Source organism: Ursus arctos, unplaced genomic scaffold (assembly GCF_023065955.2).
Source record: "Ursus arctos isolate Adak ecotype North America unplaced genomic scaffold, UrsArc2.0 scaffold_12, whole genome shotgun sequence".
Taxonomy (NCBI): domain Eukaryota; kingdom Metazoa; phylum Chordata; class Mammalia; order Carnivora; family Ursidae; genus Ursus; species Ursus arctos.
Window position 1 is genome coordinate 16,012,592 of NW_026622786.1, and position 17,035 is coordinate 16,029,626.

General features: G+C 50.7%; 1 protein-coding gene across 2 annotated transcripts; it reads left to right on the plus strand.

The window, feature by feature from the left end:
* Positions 1-10,202: 10,202 nt before the first annotated feature.
* Positions 10,203-16,474, plus strand: AMIGO1 (adhesion molecule with Ig like domain 1). 2 transcript variants are annotated; one of them, XM_026484620.4, is made up of 3 exons: positions 10,203-10,511; positions 11,001-12,585; positions 15,833-16,474. In XM_026484620.4, exon 2 carries the CDS (start codon positions 11,066-11,068, stop codon positions 12,545-12,547), a length of 1,482 nt encoding a protein of 493 aa, XP_026340405.1. In that variant the 5' UTR covers positions 10,203-10,511; positions 11,001-11,065; the 3' UTR covers positions 12,548-12,585; positions 15,833-16,474. The 2 variants fall into 2 exon arrangements, with proteins under 2 accessions (XP_026340405.1, XP_026340404.1); XM_026484619.4 differs by lacking the exon at positions 15,833-16,474 and having other exon boundaries at positions 11,001-15,796.
* The last annotated feature ends 561 nt before the right edge of the window (positions 16,475-17,035 follow it).

A 17,035-nucleotide genomic window follows, 5' to 3' on the forward strand; every position in this document is an offset into this window, starting at 1 on the left:
GGGAGAGAGGGCGGGTGTACTGTCTGCGGAAGCCGGCAAAGAAAATAAGAAAAACCTGGAGGGAAGGAAATGCTTTCAAACCTCAAAGTTTGCGGACAATCACGGGAGAGATGGCTGTAGGTTTGAGGACAGCCACTCTGTGCTCACCGGCACCCCCTCCTGCCCCCTTCCTCATCCTCACCAGCACATTCTCACCTGCAGTCCCTGTTTTTCCAGCCCAAATAGGAGACCAAAGGTGCACCATTCAAATAACAGTCGCTGGGAAGGGCTCAGACCTGTGACTTGGTAACTTCGAGAGGTACTGAACCTTCCATCAGTAGCAGTTCCAAAATGTCTCTATGGGATAGGCTGGGAGGCTGCCATTTGGTTAGAAGGCGGGGAGTAAGGGGAGGTGAAAGGCTTGTCCTGAAGCTATGTTTGCATAGCAGCACTTGGTGTTGTTTCCAAATATTGTACATCTGTTTGGAATGGTAGATAAAGCCCTTCCACACCTCTTCTTGTCCCCATTGCCGCGCAGAGGACTAAGGGAACATCTGGTCAACCACTGCCCTTACACAGGAATCCCCACAAGTTCGCTTTACTCTCTCCTCTGGTCTCCTAAGCCCTTTTTATACACAGGTTCCTGTATTACCTGTCACCACGTATTGTGACCAACTGTGTCGCAGTTTCTTTCACCAAACCATGACACTTGAGGACAGAGACAGTTTCTTACGTGTCTGCCTTTGTATTGCATTTTTCTACTTTTTTTTTGAGATTTTATTTATTTATTTGACAGACAGACAGCCAGCGAGAGAGGGAACACAAGTGGGGGGAGTGGGATAGGAAGAAACACGCTCCCAGCAGAGAAGCCTGATGAGGGGCTCGATCCCAGAACGCCGGGATCACGCCCTGAGCTGAAGGCAGACGCTTAATGACTGCGCCACCCAGGCGCCCCATGCATTTTTCTACTTCTAAACACTCACAGGAGTTCTTGCTATATGTGAATGAGGTGCAAGTGATAGACTGGATGGACAAACACATGAAAGGACATCCGTGCAAAGTAGTCATCCAGCTCCTGCTTGAATGCTTCCTACAATGGGGAAATCATTACCTCAAGATGGAAATGATCCATGACTGGACATGTGAAATGTCAGAAGATGTTTCTGTCCATGGGATGGAAATCTGCTTTTCTGACACTTCTACCCAGTAGCACGGTTCTTCCCTTTAGAGGCCCAGAAAAACAGAGGTCCTCCACCTAGGATTCCACGGATGAGCTTTATGAGATCCCTGCCCCCAAGAAATGTGTATAAAATTGTGTGTGTGCCCATGTGCTTAGGGGGAGGGAATCCATTGGTTTCACGAAGGAGTCTGTATCACCAAATTTTACAGCCACTCTGCGTTGTTTACTCCCTCTTCCTCATGAAAACGTACACCAGACAAACCAAGGGGCCTCAAAATGCCTGCTTTTGTGGATTTTTCCCTCCTTACTTTTCCGAAGAAAGCAGATCCCCAAGTTGTGTCATGAGCAAAACTACCTCTGTTACTCTAACCACAGGTGATTGGATGGGGATCCATTCATGTACTCAAGTTGACCACATATGGGTGGGGCACACAGGAGGCCAAAGGGAAGGGCTTGATAGGAATTCTGCTCAAAAGAGTTCTCCATATTGGATGGCAGCCATTTGACTCATTCAAAGCCTTTTACGGGGGATGTACACATCCTAGTGGTACCCGCAGAAGGTGGGTACATCTGGGATTGTGAACCTCCTTCTGCCATTTCAAACCACTGTTTCAGTTATCCGAGTCTTGGAAGCATTGGGTCCACAGTGACGACAGCAACTCCCTAGCTGCAGTAAACCTCTCTGTGGGGTCCTGCAAGTAAACTGTCTTCTGAAAACTATGAGGTGTGACTCTTCTTTGTGGTTCCAAAGATTCTGATACACCACCCTTCAACTTTCTGAAGTGGTTATTATGATTTCCTCCCCAAGTGGAAGGTCTCATTGCTAAGTCATCCCGCATATACGCGCTACCGAAGGATTCACATGCATCCTCATTTGATCCTCGTGAAACTCCTTTAATAGTGGTTCTCAAATTTCGGGGTACCAAGAATCACCAGGCTTCATCTTACATACAGATTCCCAAGCCCCCATCCCCAGAGGTTCTGAGCAAGTTTGAGGTGGGACTTGAAATCCTCTCTTCATCAAGTTCCTTGGAGATTCTGAGGCAAGCAGTCTGAGGCCCACCCAAGGAGAGCGCTGCCCTAAAGGGTAGTGTTTCCCAGCTGCCCTGATGATCAAACTGCTTCCCAGACCCTTCCCATGACATTTCCAGTTCTGTGGACCAGAGGCTCTGGAATCTGTACTTTTTTTTTTTTTTTAAGATTTTATTTATTTATTTATTTATTTATTTATTTATTTATTTGACAGAGATAGAGACAGCCAGCGAGAGAGGGAACACAAACAGGGGGAGTGGGAGAGGAAGAAGCAGGCTCATAGCGGAGGAGCCTGATGTGGGGCTCGATCCCATAACGCCGGGACCACGCCCTGAGCCGAAGGCAGACGCCCAACCGCTGTGCCACCCAGGCTCCCCTGGAATCTGTACTTTTAATAGAGCAGGTATTACAACTTCCATTCTATATATGAGAAAACCGAGGCCCAGAGTAACTTATCCACAGCCATACAGCTAGATGATGACAGGGGTGAGACTAGAACCCAGCTCTCTTGACACTCAGTCCAGTGCTCTTTCTACTGGGCCACAAAGGCCACACCCCCTACCTAGAGTCCTGAATGGAACAGGCAATTGACAGATGCTTGCTAAACTGAGTGGAATCCACATACATACTTTCTAGGTCCTAAAGGGAAGAAATTATTTCTAAAGCCTCTTTCCATCCCACTCCACCCAGCCTCACCCCAAGGCACACAACACAGGGGTCTGCCCTTGGGGTTCCACAGATGTTTGCGAGAGAATGCATGATGATGTGGTTACTGGGCTGTGTACCATGCCATCAGCTACCTCTGGCTGGGCTCCAGACTGTAAATGAGCTCTCCAGAACTGACCTTGACCCTCCAGCTATGGTCTGACCCCGACTGAGTGCCGCAGGGGCTTCTTTGCCCGTGGTTTTAAAGGAACTGCTGCCTGTTCTGGGAAGCTGGGCCTTGCCCTTCCTGCTGGTCTGGTGCGTGCCCTGGCAGAACTAATAGGAGCTGACTGTTCTACTGCTAACCCTGGGCCCCCTCCTCAACTCCCTCAGCTTCTACCGTAGCTTCCTAATTCTATCTTCCCACTCGTTAACACATTTCCCTCGGCCCAAAGTCTGGGCTTGGAAGCCCTGGCGAGCCTAGGCCACAGATTCAGATTCTCCCAGTTCTATTTGCTTTGTACTCTCCCTGGAAGTATTATGATGCATCAAACAGAATCCTGAACAAGGATGAAGGATGCAGCCCTCTCCTACCCCCTCGCATTTACAGAGCACCTACCACATGTTAGAGACTCAGCTAGGTACATGAACTCCGTGAAGCCCCACAACAACCCTATTAGGTAGGTTTTCTTATTGTGCCCATTTTACAGGTTAAGAAATAGCTCGAGTCACACAGTGAGTGGCAGAACTAGAACACGATCCCAGGAAACCTGGCTCCAGACACCGCGCTCTTAACCACAAAGCCGCACGCCCTCTCCAGGTTAACTCAGCCCTGCTGTGAACCAGCTTGCGAACTTGACTGCTCGGTATCTTCTAGGCACGGTAGTCTAAATTTCTGTCATTATGGGTAAGGGGCCGGACGGGCTAACATTATGATTATTAGCTAAAAACAGTCGACGTGGTTGAAGAGTAGAAACTTCAAGCATAAACGAATAGCTAAGGACTCAGAAAGCATGATTAGAGAAAAAAGATTAACTCAAAAGAGTTAGTCAAATGGCCTTAGATAAGGGAGAAAAGTCCTTAACAGTAAACTTAACATTTAATTTAACTATAATCCTTCCCCAAATGACAAAAGCACTGACTTCCTAAACTAGAATATTAACTTCCCAAATGTAATACAAACTAATCAGGGATTCATATGATAAGAATTTGCTGATAAGTCTCACATTAGTTAGAATTTAATTTTAGATGTAAAGCCTTTAGAAATCGAAAGAGAGGGTTGCAGCTATAGGAAAACGAAATATTTCCAGACTGATGACAAAACTTGCTTTTTTCCTTAAGATTTTACTTATTTATTTGAGAACACGAGAGAGAGAGAGAGAGAGAGAGAGAGAGAGGGAGAAAGAGCATGCTTGAGGATAAGTAGGCAGAGGGAGAGGGAGAAGCAAGGCTCCCCACTGAGCAGGGAGCCAGATTCGGGGCACGATCCCCGGACCCCAAGATCATGACGTGAGCGGAAGGCAGCCACTTAACCGACTGAGCCACCCAGGTACCCCCGATGATAAAACTTGTTAATGAAAAAAATCCTGAACCCCCTTTGGAGGATCTCCTGGTCATCCAGGTTCACAAGGCAGGAGCTCCGGAAAAGCCTTGTTTATAACAATGCCTTGGAACAAAGTCTTCCATCCCTGGAACGTCGGGTCAGCTGCTGGGTAAAGGTGGTGGTGGAACCCCACCCCTAAAGGCTGTGATAACATTTTGTACCATGATTTTATTTGTCAGCAATATTTCAAAGACGCGTTTATCTGATGACTCAGTGCTGGGCTATTTTGAGATGTCCGTATGTGAGTGTCAGAAGTCAAGAAAGTGTTCGTGATTTAGCCATCAGGAATGATCACTCGCCTGCCGAAGGAGAAGAACCCTGACCGAGAGCATGAGCTGTAAATTAACAAGGTGACCTCGGATTTATTTGACAAGCCTGAAAAGCCCAGGAGACCGAAAGGTGTCTATGGCACCCCTCCAACTGCTCCAATCATTCCTCTTCTGCCCAGAGTTAACTTCTGTATCCTCGGGATTTCTCCAGATGAAGTGGAGCTTCCGGACACGTGGGCAGGGTTGAGGTGGAAAAGGGTAAGGAGTAGAAAAAAAAAGGGAATCAGATGTCAGTTGTCCAAAAAGAAGAAATGCTTGCCTCCGGGGCAGTAAATAATGGGTGGGCATGCTAAAGAGCAATTTAAAAGGTTAAAGGGATCAGTGAAATGAGTGATAGCTTATGGAGGTGGGGTGGGGGGAGGGCAACAGGAATCCTCCAAACTGAGCACCTTCAGGGACAAACCAAAAATGGTAGCAGGGGTGAACTGCTAGATTTAGATATAAAAAGGGCTCAACGCAATGCTAGGGGCTTACATTTTGGCCCTTGAAGCAATACTTCACAAAGGACTAATCTTTATTGCTACCCCTCCCAGAAATAGCTTCATTTGAGAGCCCTCTTTTTGGAGATACTCCAAGAACCACAAAAATGGGGCTGATATTAGTAACATCACCATGGTTCTCCACAAAATATAAGAATGTTTAAAAATTTTTTTTAAAGATTTTTTATTCATTTGAGAGAGCGAGCGAATGAAAGCATGGGCAGGAGGGAGGGTCAGAGGGAGAGGGACAAGCAGACTCCCCGCTGAGCAGGGTGCCTGACGCAGGGCTGGATCCCAGGACCCTGGGACCATGACCTGAGCCGAAGGCTGACGCTTAACCTACTGAGCCACCCAGATGCCCCAAGAACATTAAAAATTTTTTTTTAATTTTTGTTTAAAATTTGTAAATATTTTTAAGTTGTGAAAGATAAACCAGTGAAGGAGATCTTGTAAATCTGAACCTATGCTCCAAACAGGCAATACCCTAGGATGTGGGAACAAAGCAGATAATTGGGCAAGGTTATTTATTTATTTATTTATTTATTTATTTATTTTAAAGATTTTATTTATTTGACAGAGAGAGAGACAGCCAGCGAGAGAGGGAACACAAGCAGAGGGAGTGGGAGAGGAAGAAGCAGGCTCCCAGCAGAGCAGGGAGCCTGATGCGGGGCTCGATCCCAGGACGCTCGATCCCAGGACGCTGGGATCAGGCCCTGAGCCAAAGGCAGACGCTTAATGACTGAGCCACCCAGGCCCCATGGGCAAGGTGATTTATATACATGTTGACAACAAGACCAAGGGATCTTCTGACTGTTATGGAGAAAACTGGGATTTTTTTAAAAAAGGTAATACTTAAAATGATAAAGCACTTTCACAAACATTAGCTCATTTGATCCTCAAAATAACCCTATGAAGTAAGCTCGAGTGCTGTTATTGTTCCCATTTTACAGATAACGGAATGAGCTTTAGTAGAACAAAGTGAAATACCCAAGGTCACACAGCCTGTATACAGCTAGGATCTGTCCAAGCCCAAACCCTATGCTTATCCTTACTTCTACATCAGGCACTGAGACTAACACATGATCAATGTACTAATTTAATGCAATTGTTAATTCATGTTAATTCAACAAACATATTTTGAGTGTCTACTGCTAGCCCGACCCAGGGCAAATCCCTGCTCTCAAGGAGCTTACAGTCTAATGGGGAAGCGGACATGTAAACAGACAAAGCAGTCGGTGACAAGTGCTGTGAGGACACACGCACAATGTGAAATGGATCACAGAACGGAACACCTAAGTTCGCCCACCCAAATCGCCCTAAAGAAGGGTGGCGGGCCTCATGGAGTCTTTTCTCTTTTTTTAAAGATTTTATTTATTTATTTGACAGAGAGAGAGAGAGAGCACAAGCAGGGGGAGCAGCAGGCAGAGGGAGAAGCAAGCTCCCTACTGAGCAAGGAGTGCAATGCAGGTTCACTCCCAGAACCCTGGGATCATGAACTGAGCTGAAGGCAGACGCTTAACCAACCGAGCCGCCCAGGTGCCCGCCCATGGAGTCTTTAAAACGGAGTCAAGGTAGCTTCTTAATAGGGCACCTTCCTCCAGTATTCTCCACTTCGGATTCTGATGGCCAGTACTAGCTATTGAGAAAAGAATAAACGACTTCTAGTATAGAAAAAGATAATTCATCGAGTCTCATAACCTGGTAGACCTATCCAACCTCTTTTGCTCAAATGCTGAGCTGCCCAAACAACCTTCCAAATTATATTTAGGGACACTGGGTTGATCCATTCCAGCAAGAGGAAATAAATACCACTATAAAAAACCTGTTTATCCTACCAAGGTCTTCTTTTTGTTTGAGTTAATAGATAGTTATTCTGGTCTAGAAAGCAGCTGTGGGAGAGTTAGCATCAGTCAATTCTCAGGGCCAGTGCCATCCAATGGAACTTTCCGTGATTCTGTTCAATAGGGTAGCTAGCCACATGTGGCTATCGAACATTTGAACATGCGTCTAGGGAAACTGAAAAGGCGATTTACAATGTTATTTAATTTTAATTAATTTAAATGACCCCATGGAGCTAGTGCCTACCGATTTAGACAGCACAGCTCTGGATCCTCGCTACTCAAGGTGTGGTCTGTGAGCTAGCCGGGTCTGCATCGCCTTATCAGTTTGCTGGAAATACAGACTCTCAGGTCCCACCCTAGGCCTCTTGATTCAGAAACTGTATATTAACAAGATCCCCAGATGATCCGTATGCACATTACAATTGGAAAATGGCATGGTTACTTCCGATGAGCTGAAAAAGAAAGGATTGACTGAGGACCCTATCTGCGGTAACCTCTCCGAATTGCAGACACCACACTTGAGACTGGTGTCCTGCATAAGGGGCTGGCTTGCTTGCTTTTTTCTTTCCTTCTCTTTTAAAGATTTTATTTACTTATTTCTAACAGAGAGAAAGAGCACAAGAGGTGGGGAGGGGCAGAAGGAGAGGGAGAGAAGCAGACTCCCCTGCTGAGCAGGTAGCCCCACATGGCTCCATCCCAGGACCTGGGATCATGACCTGAGCCAAAGGCAGCCGCTTAAATGACTGAGCCACCCAGGCACCGGAAAGGGCCTTCTTTCTTCATATCTGTCTCTCCTTTATCCCTTAAACAGAAAGGGGAAAAGGGAGAGAAACATGGAATATGGGATCTAAGGAAAGTTAGTCCAGGATAGGGGCTAGGGGGATGGGATGGGAAGAGCATGCGTTTCTCAGGGATACATATACAAAATAAATGATGGCATTCCCTTGATAATTACTGAGTAAGGATAATGGGTATATGGGAGTTCATTGAACTATTTTCTCTATCTCTGCGTATGTTTGAAATCTTTCAAGATTAAAAAATAGATGCGATTTCAAAGACGACGTGTGCGATAACCTCCAAGATGGCCCCTAATGATCCTCTCCTTCTCGTATTCATGCCTTTGTGTAGTCTTCTTTCAGGGTGAATCAGGGCTGGTCCCTGTGACCAAGGTGGAGCTAGCAGGCATGACCTTGGACAGCGAGGTCATCGTGACTCCTGTCTTGCTCTCTCTTGGATCTCTTGCCCTAAAGGAAGTCAGCTACCATGCTGGGAGGACACTCAAGCAGGCTTGCGGAGAGGCCTTTACTGAGAGGAGCCAAGGCCTCCTGCCAACAGCCAGCTGCAAGAGCGAGCCAGGGAAGCAAGCCTCCGTGGAGTTGATTTTCTAGCCCCAGTCAGGCCTTGCAATGACCGTAGCTTCATCCGCCATATGACTGCAGTTGCCTGAGGGACCTCCAAGCCGGAACCGCTGCCACACCTGAATCTCTGACCCACAGAAACCGTGAGCCGCACTAAATGCATATGGTTGTATTAAGCCACCGAGTTTGGGGGTAATTTGCTATGTAGCAATAGAGCACTGATGCAACGTCATCTCAGTATTTCCTGCTCCCTGACTACTCTCCTCACCTGGTCATCAATGCCTCAGATGAACAGGAAAAGACCTTCTACGTTATGCGTAAGGGTAGCATGCTAATACCCCTTGAAGAGATAATACGTTCACTTAAATTCAATGTAAAACATATATGACAGATATAAATTCTTTCTTTTTAAAACTTAGCAGGCTAATGTATTGAGACATTAATTTCAGTCTCGCTCCTGCTGTTGTAAGAGACTGGAAAGAATAAAAAGGTAATTTCTCCCTCGGGGTCTACCATCCCAAGAATAGCTATAGTCTTGAGTTATAAGGTCTCAGCTTTTCCTACATCTCCCTCACTCCATGCCCAACCCTCCCCACCACACACTGGTTAACAGCTTCTTGGTGTGAAGGGGCACCTGGGTGGCTCAGTTGGTTAAGCGTCTGCCTTCAGCTGGGGTCATAATCTCAGGGTCCTAGAATCAACCTGGGGCTCTGGGCTCACTGGTGTGTCTGCTTCTCCTTCTCCCTCTGCCCCTCCACCCCACTCATGCACTCCCCCCCCCAAAATAAAAAATCTTAAAAAAAAAAAAAAACCCAGCTTCTTGGTGTTAAAGAAGACCACCACCCCGACCTCCCACTCACCCCTCCCCCCATCCCAGCTTTATCTTGAGGATTAGGTAATAAAGTAAGTGTGTGGGAATTGCTCCATAAGGGGAGGGGAAAGAGCTGGTACTTGTCCAGGAAGAGGGCAAGTGGCCAAGCCAAAGGGATGAATGACTTTCCCCAGGCTGGGAAAGGTTTTGGAGTTTCCGAAGTGGAAGCCTGCCCCTGGCTCCTACGAAGTGTATGTGTGTGTGTGTGTGTCGGGGGGGCGGTGTGTGTGTGCAGTGGGGATCGCTTCATGGGAAGTCTGGGCAAGTGGGATCCTGGGGCCTGGCCATGCACCACAGACCACACCCCCTTACCTCCCCTCCTGCCCATCTGGCTTGCAGGCTGTGGGAATGTACCCTTTGGTGGTACCCCAGGGGTGGTGGAATCATAACATGGAGACTGAAACAAACACAAAAACAAGGCTCTTCCCCAAATTTTTAAGACTTCACAGCCCTAGAGCGAGAAGTGGGGGAACCTCAGAACGTGACTAATGAATTTCCCGCCAACACTGACAGGCGGGAGCTGAGCCAGATTTCTTTTAATTTGTAGGCTTAGAAGACATGTGACACTTCTTGCCCCGGAGTCAGTTGGCGCATTCATTCCAGCTAGACCTAGTTTCCCTGGGCGCGGTTTCGGTAGGTGGAAGGGTGGGGGATAGTGAAAAGAATTCCAGAAGGCAGAGGAAGCAATAGGGGAGCTAGGGGCCAGAATCCCCTCCTGACGGCTTCGGTCCCCAGGTCCCGGCCCCGACTCCCTCCGGGCGAGGACCAGCCGGCGCGCGGCCGCCGGTCCGGCTCCGACACAAACACACGCACGTGCGCCCCGCCCCCGCCGCGCGCACGCGCCCCGAGCCTCCGGCGGCGGCGACGGGCGCGCGCGCGGTTGCTCGCTGCCCCCACGCCGCTCCCTCCGCTCGGATCGCGGCGCCTCCCGCTCCCCGCACCGCTCCACGCCGGACCCGCGGAACCGGAGGCGGCGGCCGTGGTCGGTGGGCTCCTGCGGGTGCAGCGGTCGAGGCGGCGGCGCGGGGCGGAGCGGAGCGGAACCCGGCAAGTCCCCGGGAGGCGATGTGGCCGGGCGCGGGCCCCTGCGTAAGGCGGGCGCCGCGACAGGCCGGCCGGTGAGGCGCCGCTTGGGGGAGGCCGCGACGGAGCTCCCGGACCCGCCATGGGCTGAGACACGTCCTTGCCGAGCAGGTGCAGTGACCAGCGGGCCCGGGGGTGCCCGCCCCGACAGGCCCCGGGAACCCTCAACCCTGTCAGTAGGCGCCCTACCCAGCCGGTGCCCTGGTGACCTTCCCTCGGTTCTTGCCCAGAGGCCCTGCTGACCCCGCTGTCAAACGCGGCCCGTGCAGCCCTTGTGACACCAACAGCCCCTAACATCCCGGGCATGCCCCCATCCTACACTCCTGTGACCCCAGCCCGGTAGGCCCCTGTGCTCACCTCCTCTGCCCAGTGTTTTGAGCCCACTGCCTGCACAGCTCTTGGGAACTACCCAGCATCCCTTCGTTTTTCTTCTAGCCCAACACAGAGGTGGGGACGGGAGTGGGGGCGGTGTGCCGGGAGTGGGGGCAGTGTGACAGGGAGGAGGAAGGGTCAGTCCTTCCCTTCGGAGGCCCTGGTGACCCCAAACCCCTCCTCCCTCTCTTAAGCCTGTAGTAAGTGACCCCTTCCTTATCCCACCAGAACATGCCCGGGTGACTCTCTCCCAGATCTTCCCAGTGGCCTTCCTCGCCCTTCCCAGTGACACTATGCAACCCCAGCGCGACCCTCGAGGCCTCTGGCTCCTGCTGCTGTCCTTGTTCCTGCTCCTCTTCGAGGTGGCCAGGGCCGGCCGGCCCGTGGTTAGCTGTCCTGCTGCCTGCCTGTGCGCCAGCAACATCCTCAGTTGCTCCAAGCAGCAGCTGCCCAACGTGCCCCACTCCTTGCCCAGCTACACCGCGCTGTTAGACCTCAGCCACAATAACCTGAGCCGCCTGCGGGCCGAGTGGACCCCCACGCGCCTGGTCCACCTGCAGTCCCTGCTGCTGAGCCACAACCACCTGAACTTCATCTCCTCCGAGGCCTTTTCCCCAGTGCCCAACCTGCGCTACCTGGACCTCTCCTCCAACCAGCTGCGCACACTGGACGAGTTCCTGTTCAGCGAGCTGCAGGCCCTGGAGGTGCTGCTGCTGTACAACAACCACATCGCGGCGGTGGACCGCTGCGCCTTCGACGACATGGCGCAGCTGCAGAAACTCTACCTGAGCCAGAACCAGATTTCCCGCTTCCCTCTGGAGCTGGTCAAGGAGGGGGCCAAGCTGCCCAAACTCACGCTCCTGGATCTCTCGTCCAACAAGCTCAAGAACTTACCGCTGCCCGACCTGCAGAAGCTGCCCGCATGGGTCAAGAACGGCCTGTACCTGCACAACAACCCGCTGCACTGCGACTGCGAGCTCTACCAGCTCTTCTCCCACTGGCAGTCCCGGCAGCTGAGCTCCGTGGTGGACTTCCAGGAGGACCTGTACTGCATGAGCTCCAAGAAGCTCTACAACGTCTTCAACCTGGCCTTCCTCAACTGCAGCGAGTACAAGGAGCGCGCCTGGGAAGCCCACCTGGGGGACACCTTGACCATCAAGTGTGACACCAAGCAGCAGGGGATGACCAAGGTGTGGGTGACGCCGAGCAACGAACGGGTGCTAGATGAGGTGGCCAACGGCACGGTGACGGTGTCCAAGGACGGCAGTCTTCATTTCCAGCAGGTGCGGGTCGAGGATGGGGGCGTATACACCTGCTACGCCATGGGGGAGGCTTTCAATGAGACACTGTCTGTGGAGTTGAAAGTGTACAACTTCACCTTGCACGGCCACCATGACACCCTCAACACGGCCTATACCACCCTGGTGGGCTGCATCCTCAGCGTGGTCCTGGTCCTCATATACCTGTACCTTACCCCCTGCCGATGCTGGTGCCGGGGTGTCGAGAAACCGTCCAGCCATCAAGGAGACAGCCTCAGCTCTTCCATGCTTAGCACCACACCCAACCACGACCCTATGGCTGGTGGGGACAAGGATGACGGTTTTGACCGGCGGGTGGCCTTCCTGGAACCCGCTGGTCCCGGGCAGGGTCAAAATGGCAAACTCAAGCCAGGCAACACCCTGCCCGTGCCCGAGGCAACCGGCAAGGGCCCGCGGAGGATGTCGGATCCGGAATCAGTCAGCTCGGTCTTCTCTGATACACCCATTGTGGTGTGAGCAGGATGGGTTGGTGGGGAGATTCTGCCCCAGGAGAGGTAATGCACCCCTGAAGGATATATATGAGGGGATGGAAGAGAGGGCTGGCTGCCCAAGGGAGTGGGTTCCCCCGACCTCAAGGGAACTGGTCACGGGTACAATAGCTGGCAAGACCTCAACCGGGGTGTGGCTGCCACGATTTTCAAATAGGGATATATTAATCCTCAGGCAAGTGCTACACCCTGACCCAAAGCCCTGGGGATTCTGCACGTGGTGGAGGAAGAGGAGCATGTCTGAACTGGGTGGGAATGAGGAAGGGGTGGGGGGAAGAGCAGATTCCCTAAACTTTTTTGAGGTCATCCTTAGCTCCTTAAGAGAAAATCATTTGGGGGAAAAAAAAAAAGATTTTTTTTTTTTTTCTATCTCTGCCCACCCACACCTGTGATGTTGTGTGCGCTGGGGGGCGGATCTTGCACAGGAGCCACACTGGGGAAGAGCTGTAGGATCTTCTTTGGCCAGGAAGTCACACTTCACAGCTGGGGAAATTGGAAACCCTTGGAAAAATGAGTCAGGAAAAGGCCGAGACCTCAGTCAGTAACACTCCCCGAAGCTGTTGTGATTTCCCACTAACGCCTCTCTTTCCCGATGAGTCCCGGATGGACGGATCTTTGCAGGAGCCTGGCCCGTTGCCTGTCAGATATGGCAACAGTGTGAGATGTGTCTGTGCCAGGCCCTGGAACCAGTGGCACAGAGGGATACAGCCTGCACTGAGGGGGTCTGTGTCACGGCATAGGTGCCGACACAAAACTTGTAGATGGGGGATAAACTCCAGATTTGCTCTGGTTGGTGCAACCCTTGGTTAGCATTGCTTCCTGGCACCTGTGTGTCAGACCAGGGTGGGGGCTGCCGAAGGCGGAGCTTTTACGCATGCGCGCCACGACCTGGGCTGTGGGGCCACTTCAACACTAGGAGGAGGAGGAGGAGAGTAAATTAGCCTCTATTGTGTAGCATCCAGCTGGACCTACCTGATCTCCTGATGCCATCTCTTCTCTCAGGCTTCTTAGCAAGCTCAGGGGGGATTGAGTTTTCCCTAATATGCTGCTCTGCAAATGGAGGAATCCTGGAGAGTCTGGCCCCGGCTGCGTTAGCCGGGGCTTGGGGACGGAGAGGACCAGTTATGTATCTTCTCTGTGTTGACAAAGCAGCCTTGGTCCTCTCTTCGATCTCACCCTGCTGCAAAGCCAAAGCATGGGATTTCATCATCCAAGGGGTTGGGACTGGGTGGTCTCTGCCCCAGACTGGCAAATTGGAGCGCAGCTTAGAGCTCTGCCGCTCTCCACAAGGTTCCGGGCAGTCTCGTTAACAGAGACACTGGCACTAAACTTTCAGAAGGAAAGTTCTGCCGCCGCCATCCCTCTCAGCCAGAGGTCTGTGCAGTTGTGGTGGTCAGGCCAGAGGAACTTCATTCCATCCAGGGTTGCAGAAGATTTGGGGTATGGAGATGCCTGTGCCCTTTGACTATACTGCAGGCCCAGGGAGACGGGTGGTCTGAGCTTTAGCAAGGGGAAGAGCAGGGCAAAGGTGAAAATGTTCTCCGACGTTGGTCTTTTTCAGTGTCTCCCCTCCTCCCGACCGAGCTCCCTGTCCACTGGAAGTTCTCCAGATCTTCTAGTTTTCTGACCCGCTCTTTATGTTGCGAGGGTTATGTCCTCCACCTGCGGGTGAGGGCTGCTTGCTAGGAGGGCCCGACTCCCACTGCCTATTAAGATTGGGAAAGGGGACTGGAACGCAACATCTTCCCTTGTCTGTTCCTGGGATGTCAAGACTGCTGTCCATCCTTTCTTAGTAACCTGGTTTGTCAAGAGAGGTGCAGCATTTCCCTCAAGTACTTGCATGCTCCTAGGTATGCATGCTTCCAAGTGCGCATGCACAGTAGCGCCTTGACTTCCCTCAGGACAGTGATTCTTTAGTCCCCACTAATGTCCCCGGTCACAGTGGGTTCCACCTGCGTACCCAACTTCATGCACACAGCTGTCTTGCCCCATAGGAGAGACAGTGACCACGCCAGGCTCCCCAGATACGAACTCTTGTACTTCTAATTTCTGGACTCCCTGAAGCTTTCCCCGCATCTCCGTGGCACTGAGTAACTTCTCTGCAAAGGCTGGAGTTAGGAGAACCACAGGTTGGAGACCTGGGGAAAAGGGATGATGAGGAGCTGGCTGGTTCTTCAGACCCCTCCGAGACCTTGGGTTAAAGACAATACATACGAGAAATAAATGTAGAACTAGGTCAGTGCTGGACCCAGAAGGAGACAGGCAGAGGAACAAGCCCCTATAAGTTGTTCTTCCTGTGTTAACTGCCCTGGAAAGATAGGGGCATGAAGGAAAAGTTGTCTTGTTATATTCCAGAGACTTCTGAGGATTTTGTTACTGGAGCTGTGGTAACCAGGCCACCCTTCTCAGACTTATTAGGGAACCGGGGAAAATCTCATCTCCATGCTACAGTTTCCCACTGGGCACCACCTAGGGCTCTGAAAATCTTTAAAATAAATGTCAAATGAAGTTGGCCTTCTGGAACATCCTGAGCTCCTGAGGACTAGGAGGGCCATTTTCTTCTGAAGTCCTACCCAGTTTAGGGAATAAGAAAAGACCCTGAGGCTGTACATCTCCCTCCCATATCCACCAGGTAGGCCCCTCGTTCGAAAGACTAGTAGGTGCGTCTGGCTGCCCCATCAGGAGATTGAACTGATTAGCCTCTTCCCATCGTTTCAGTGGATGGAACCCAAAAGTGGCTTTCTACTTGGGGGATTAGGTACTCAGCATTTGTAAGCCCACTAGAACCTTGGTAGGAAACTGCCAGGTCTGATCATAAGAAAACGCTGAGAAATCACTCCCTCCCTTCCCCCCCACCCTGAACCCATAAACCAGACCTATCTCCCAGGAAGCAGGTGTCCCTGGAGACAGAATATGACAGGGCTCTACTATCTGTCTACGTGATTATTTGTGATCTTTTTTCTTTGCCTGTGTTTATGGGGCTCCTAGGAAGGGGCCAGGAGAGGGTACAGCCTAGCTGGGGACAGTAAAGCTGACTGATTCCCATTCTCTGTGTGTTCTTAACCTCTGTACTTCCTTGTAGCCCTGCTGGCGAAGCAAGCAGGCCTCCCTGTGTCCAGGACCCCATCCCTCCCACTTATGTTCACCCAGGCAAACCTTGGAGCCTCTGGGCTCTGAAAACTAGGCTATGATCATTAAACCTGGCTTGAGTCTCTGTCCTGGCAGTCTGTGACTGGTTTATTTCTCTTTTCAGCCTGTGGAGGGGGCTCACTGTACCTCCGAAGTGTGTGGCCTACGGAGAGGATATTTAAATGCTGCTATAAAGGCCAGGGTAGACTCCCCATCCAGGCATGAAAATAGACCAGGGTCAACGAACTTCTTTTGTAAAGCGGCGGATGGTAAATACGTTAGGCTTTGCAGGCCGGACACTCTCTGTTACAGCTACTCAGTCGTGCCACGGTAGCAGGACGGCCGCCACAGACAGGACGTAAACGATGAGTGCGGCTCTGTTCCAGGAAAACTTTATTTACAGACGTTGAAATTTGAATTTCATATCATTTTCACTTGGCTTTTGAGTTTTTTCAACCATTTAAAAAAATAAAAACTCTTATTAGTTCACCGACCATACAAACCCCGGCAGCGGGCTGGTTTTGGCCAGCAGACCAGAGTTTCCCCAACCTGACAGATTCTCAAAAGAAATGTCACTGACACTGTAGCAGGAGAGAGTTTAGAAATTCCTTAACTTGGGGCTAAGGCCTGCGGATAATGAAGTCTTCCTGGATCCCTGGGGAGGAGGGCTGCCTCCCCACAGAGTTCTGTTACAAGTCCGGGTGAAGCCTACTAACTGTGCTATGGAAAGACGCTTGCACTCGATTAAAAGAATTGGTGGAAAGCAGCTCAGTTTTGGTATTTTGGTTATTACCTGTATTTTTTTCATACTGTGTATGAGAACTATCTTAGTTTGGCTCAAAGCATATTCATTGAATGGGCAGGTTAATCTTCATTGACAGTTTACTGTGTCCTAGGCATTGCATAGAACAGAGAAATGCAACCCCCACGTTCTTGGTACAGACACAGGCTACCAGAAATTGGACCTGATTCTACTAAACACTGAACATGCAAATTCTTTGGCTACTCTCTTGGTACTTCTGGAAGGGGACTGTCATGGTAGAGCCCAAGAAGGGAGAGGAGATGGTGTAAGGACAACAGAAATTAAGAACCAGAATTTGAATCATTACCTAATTTCCTACATTGATAACATCTTGACTAAAGGGCAGCCCTCCTCTGTCTGGAAAGTTGTCTTGTTCTCTCCATGAGGAAGCACCGAAGTGGTGAGGTGATGGAGACCACTCACCCCAGCCGCATCAGACGAATCAACCTTGGCAGGCAGCGGAACGCCAGATGTCCATGCCAGAGTGCCTCCATCGTCTACATTTACATAGCATTTTTTTCAAAG

Excerpts from the sequence above, each read along its gene's own strand:
- AMIGO1 (XM_026484620.4), top strand. The coding sequence starts at position 11,066 with ATGCAACCCCAGCGCGACCCTCGAGGCCTCTGGCTCCTGCTGCTGTCC.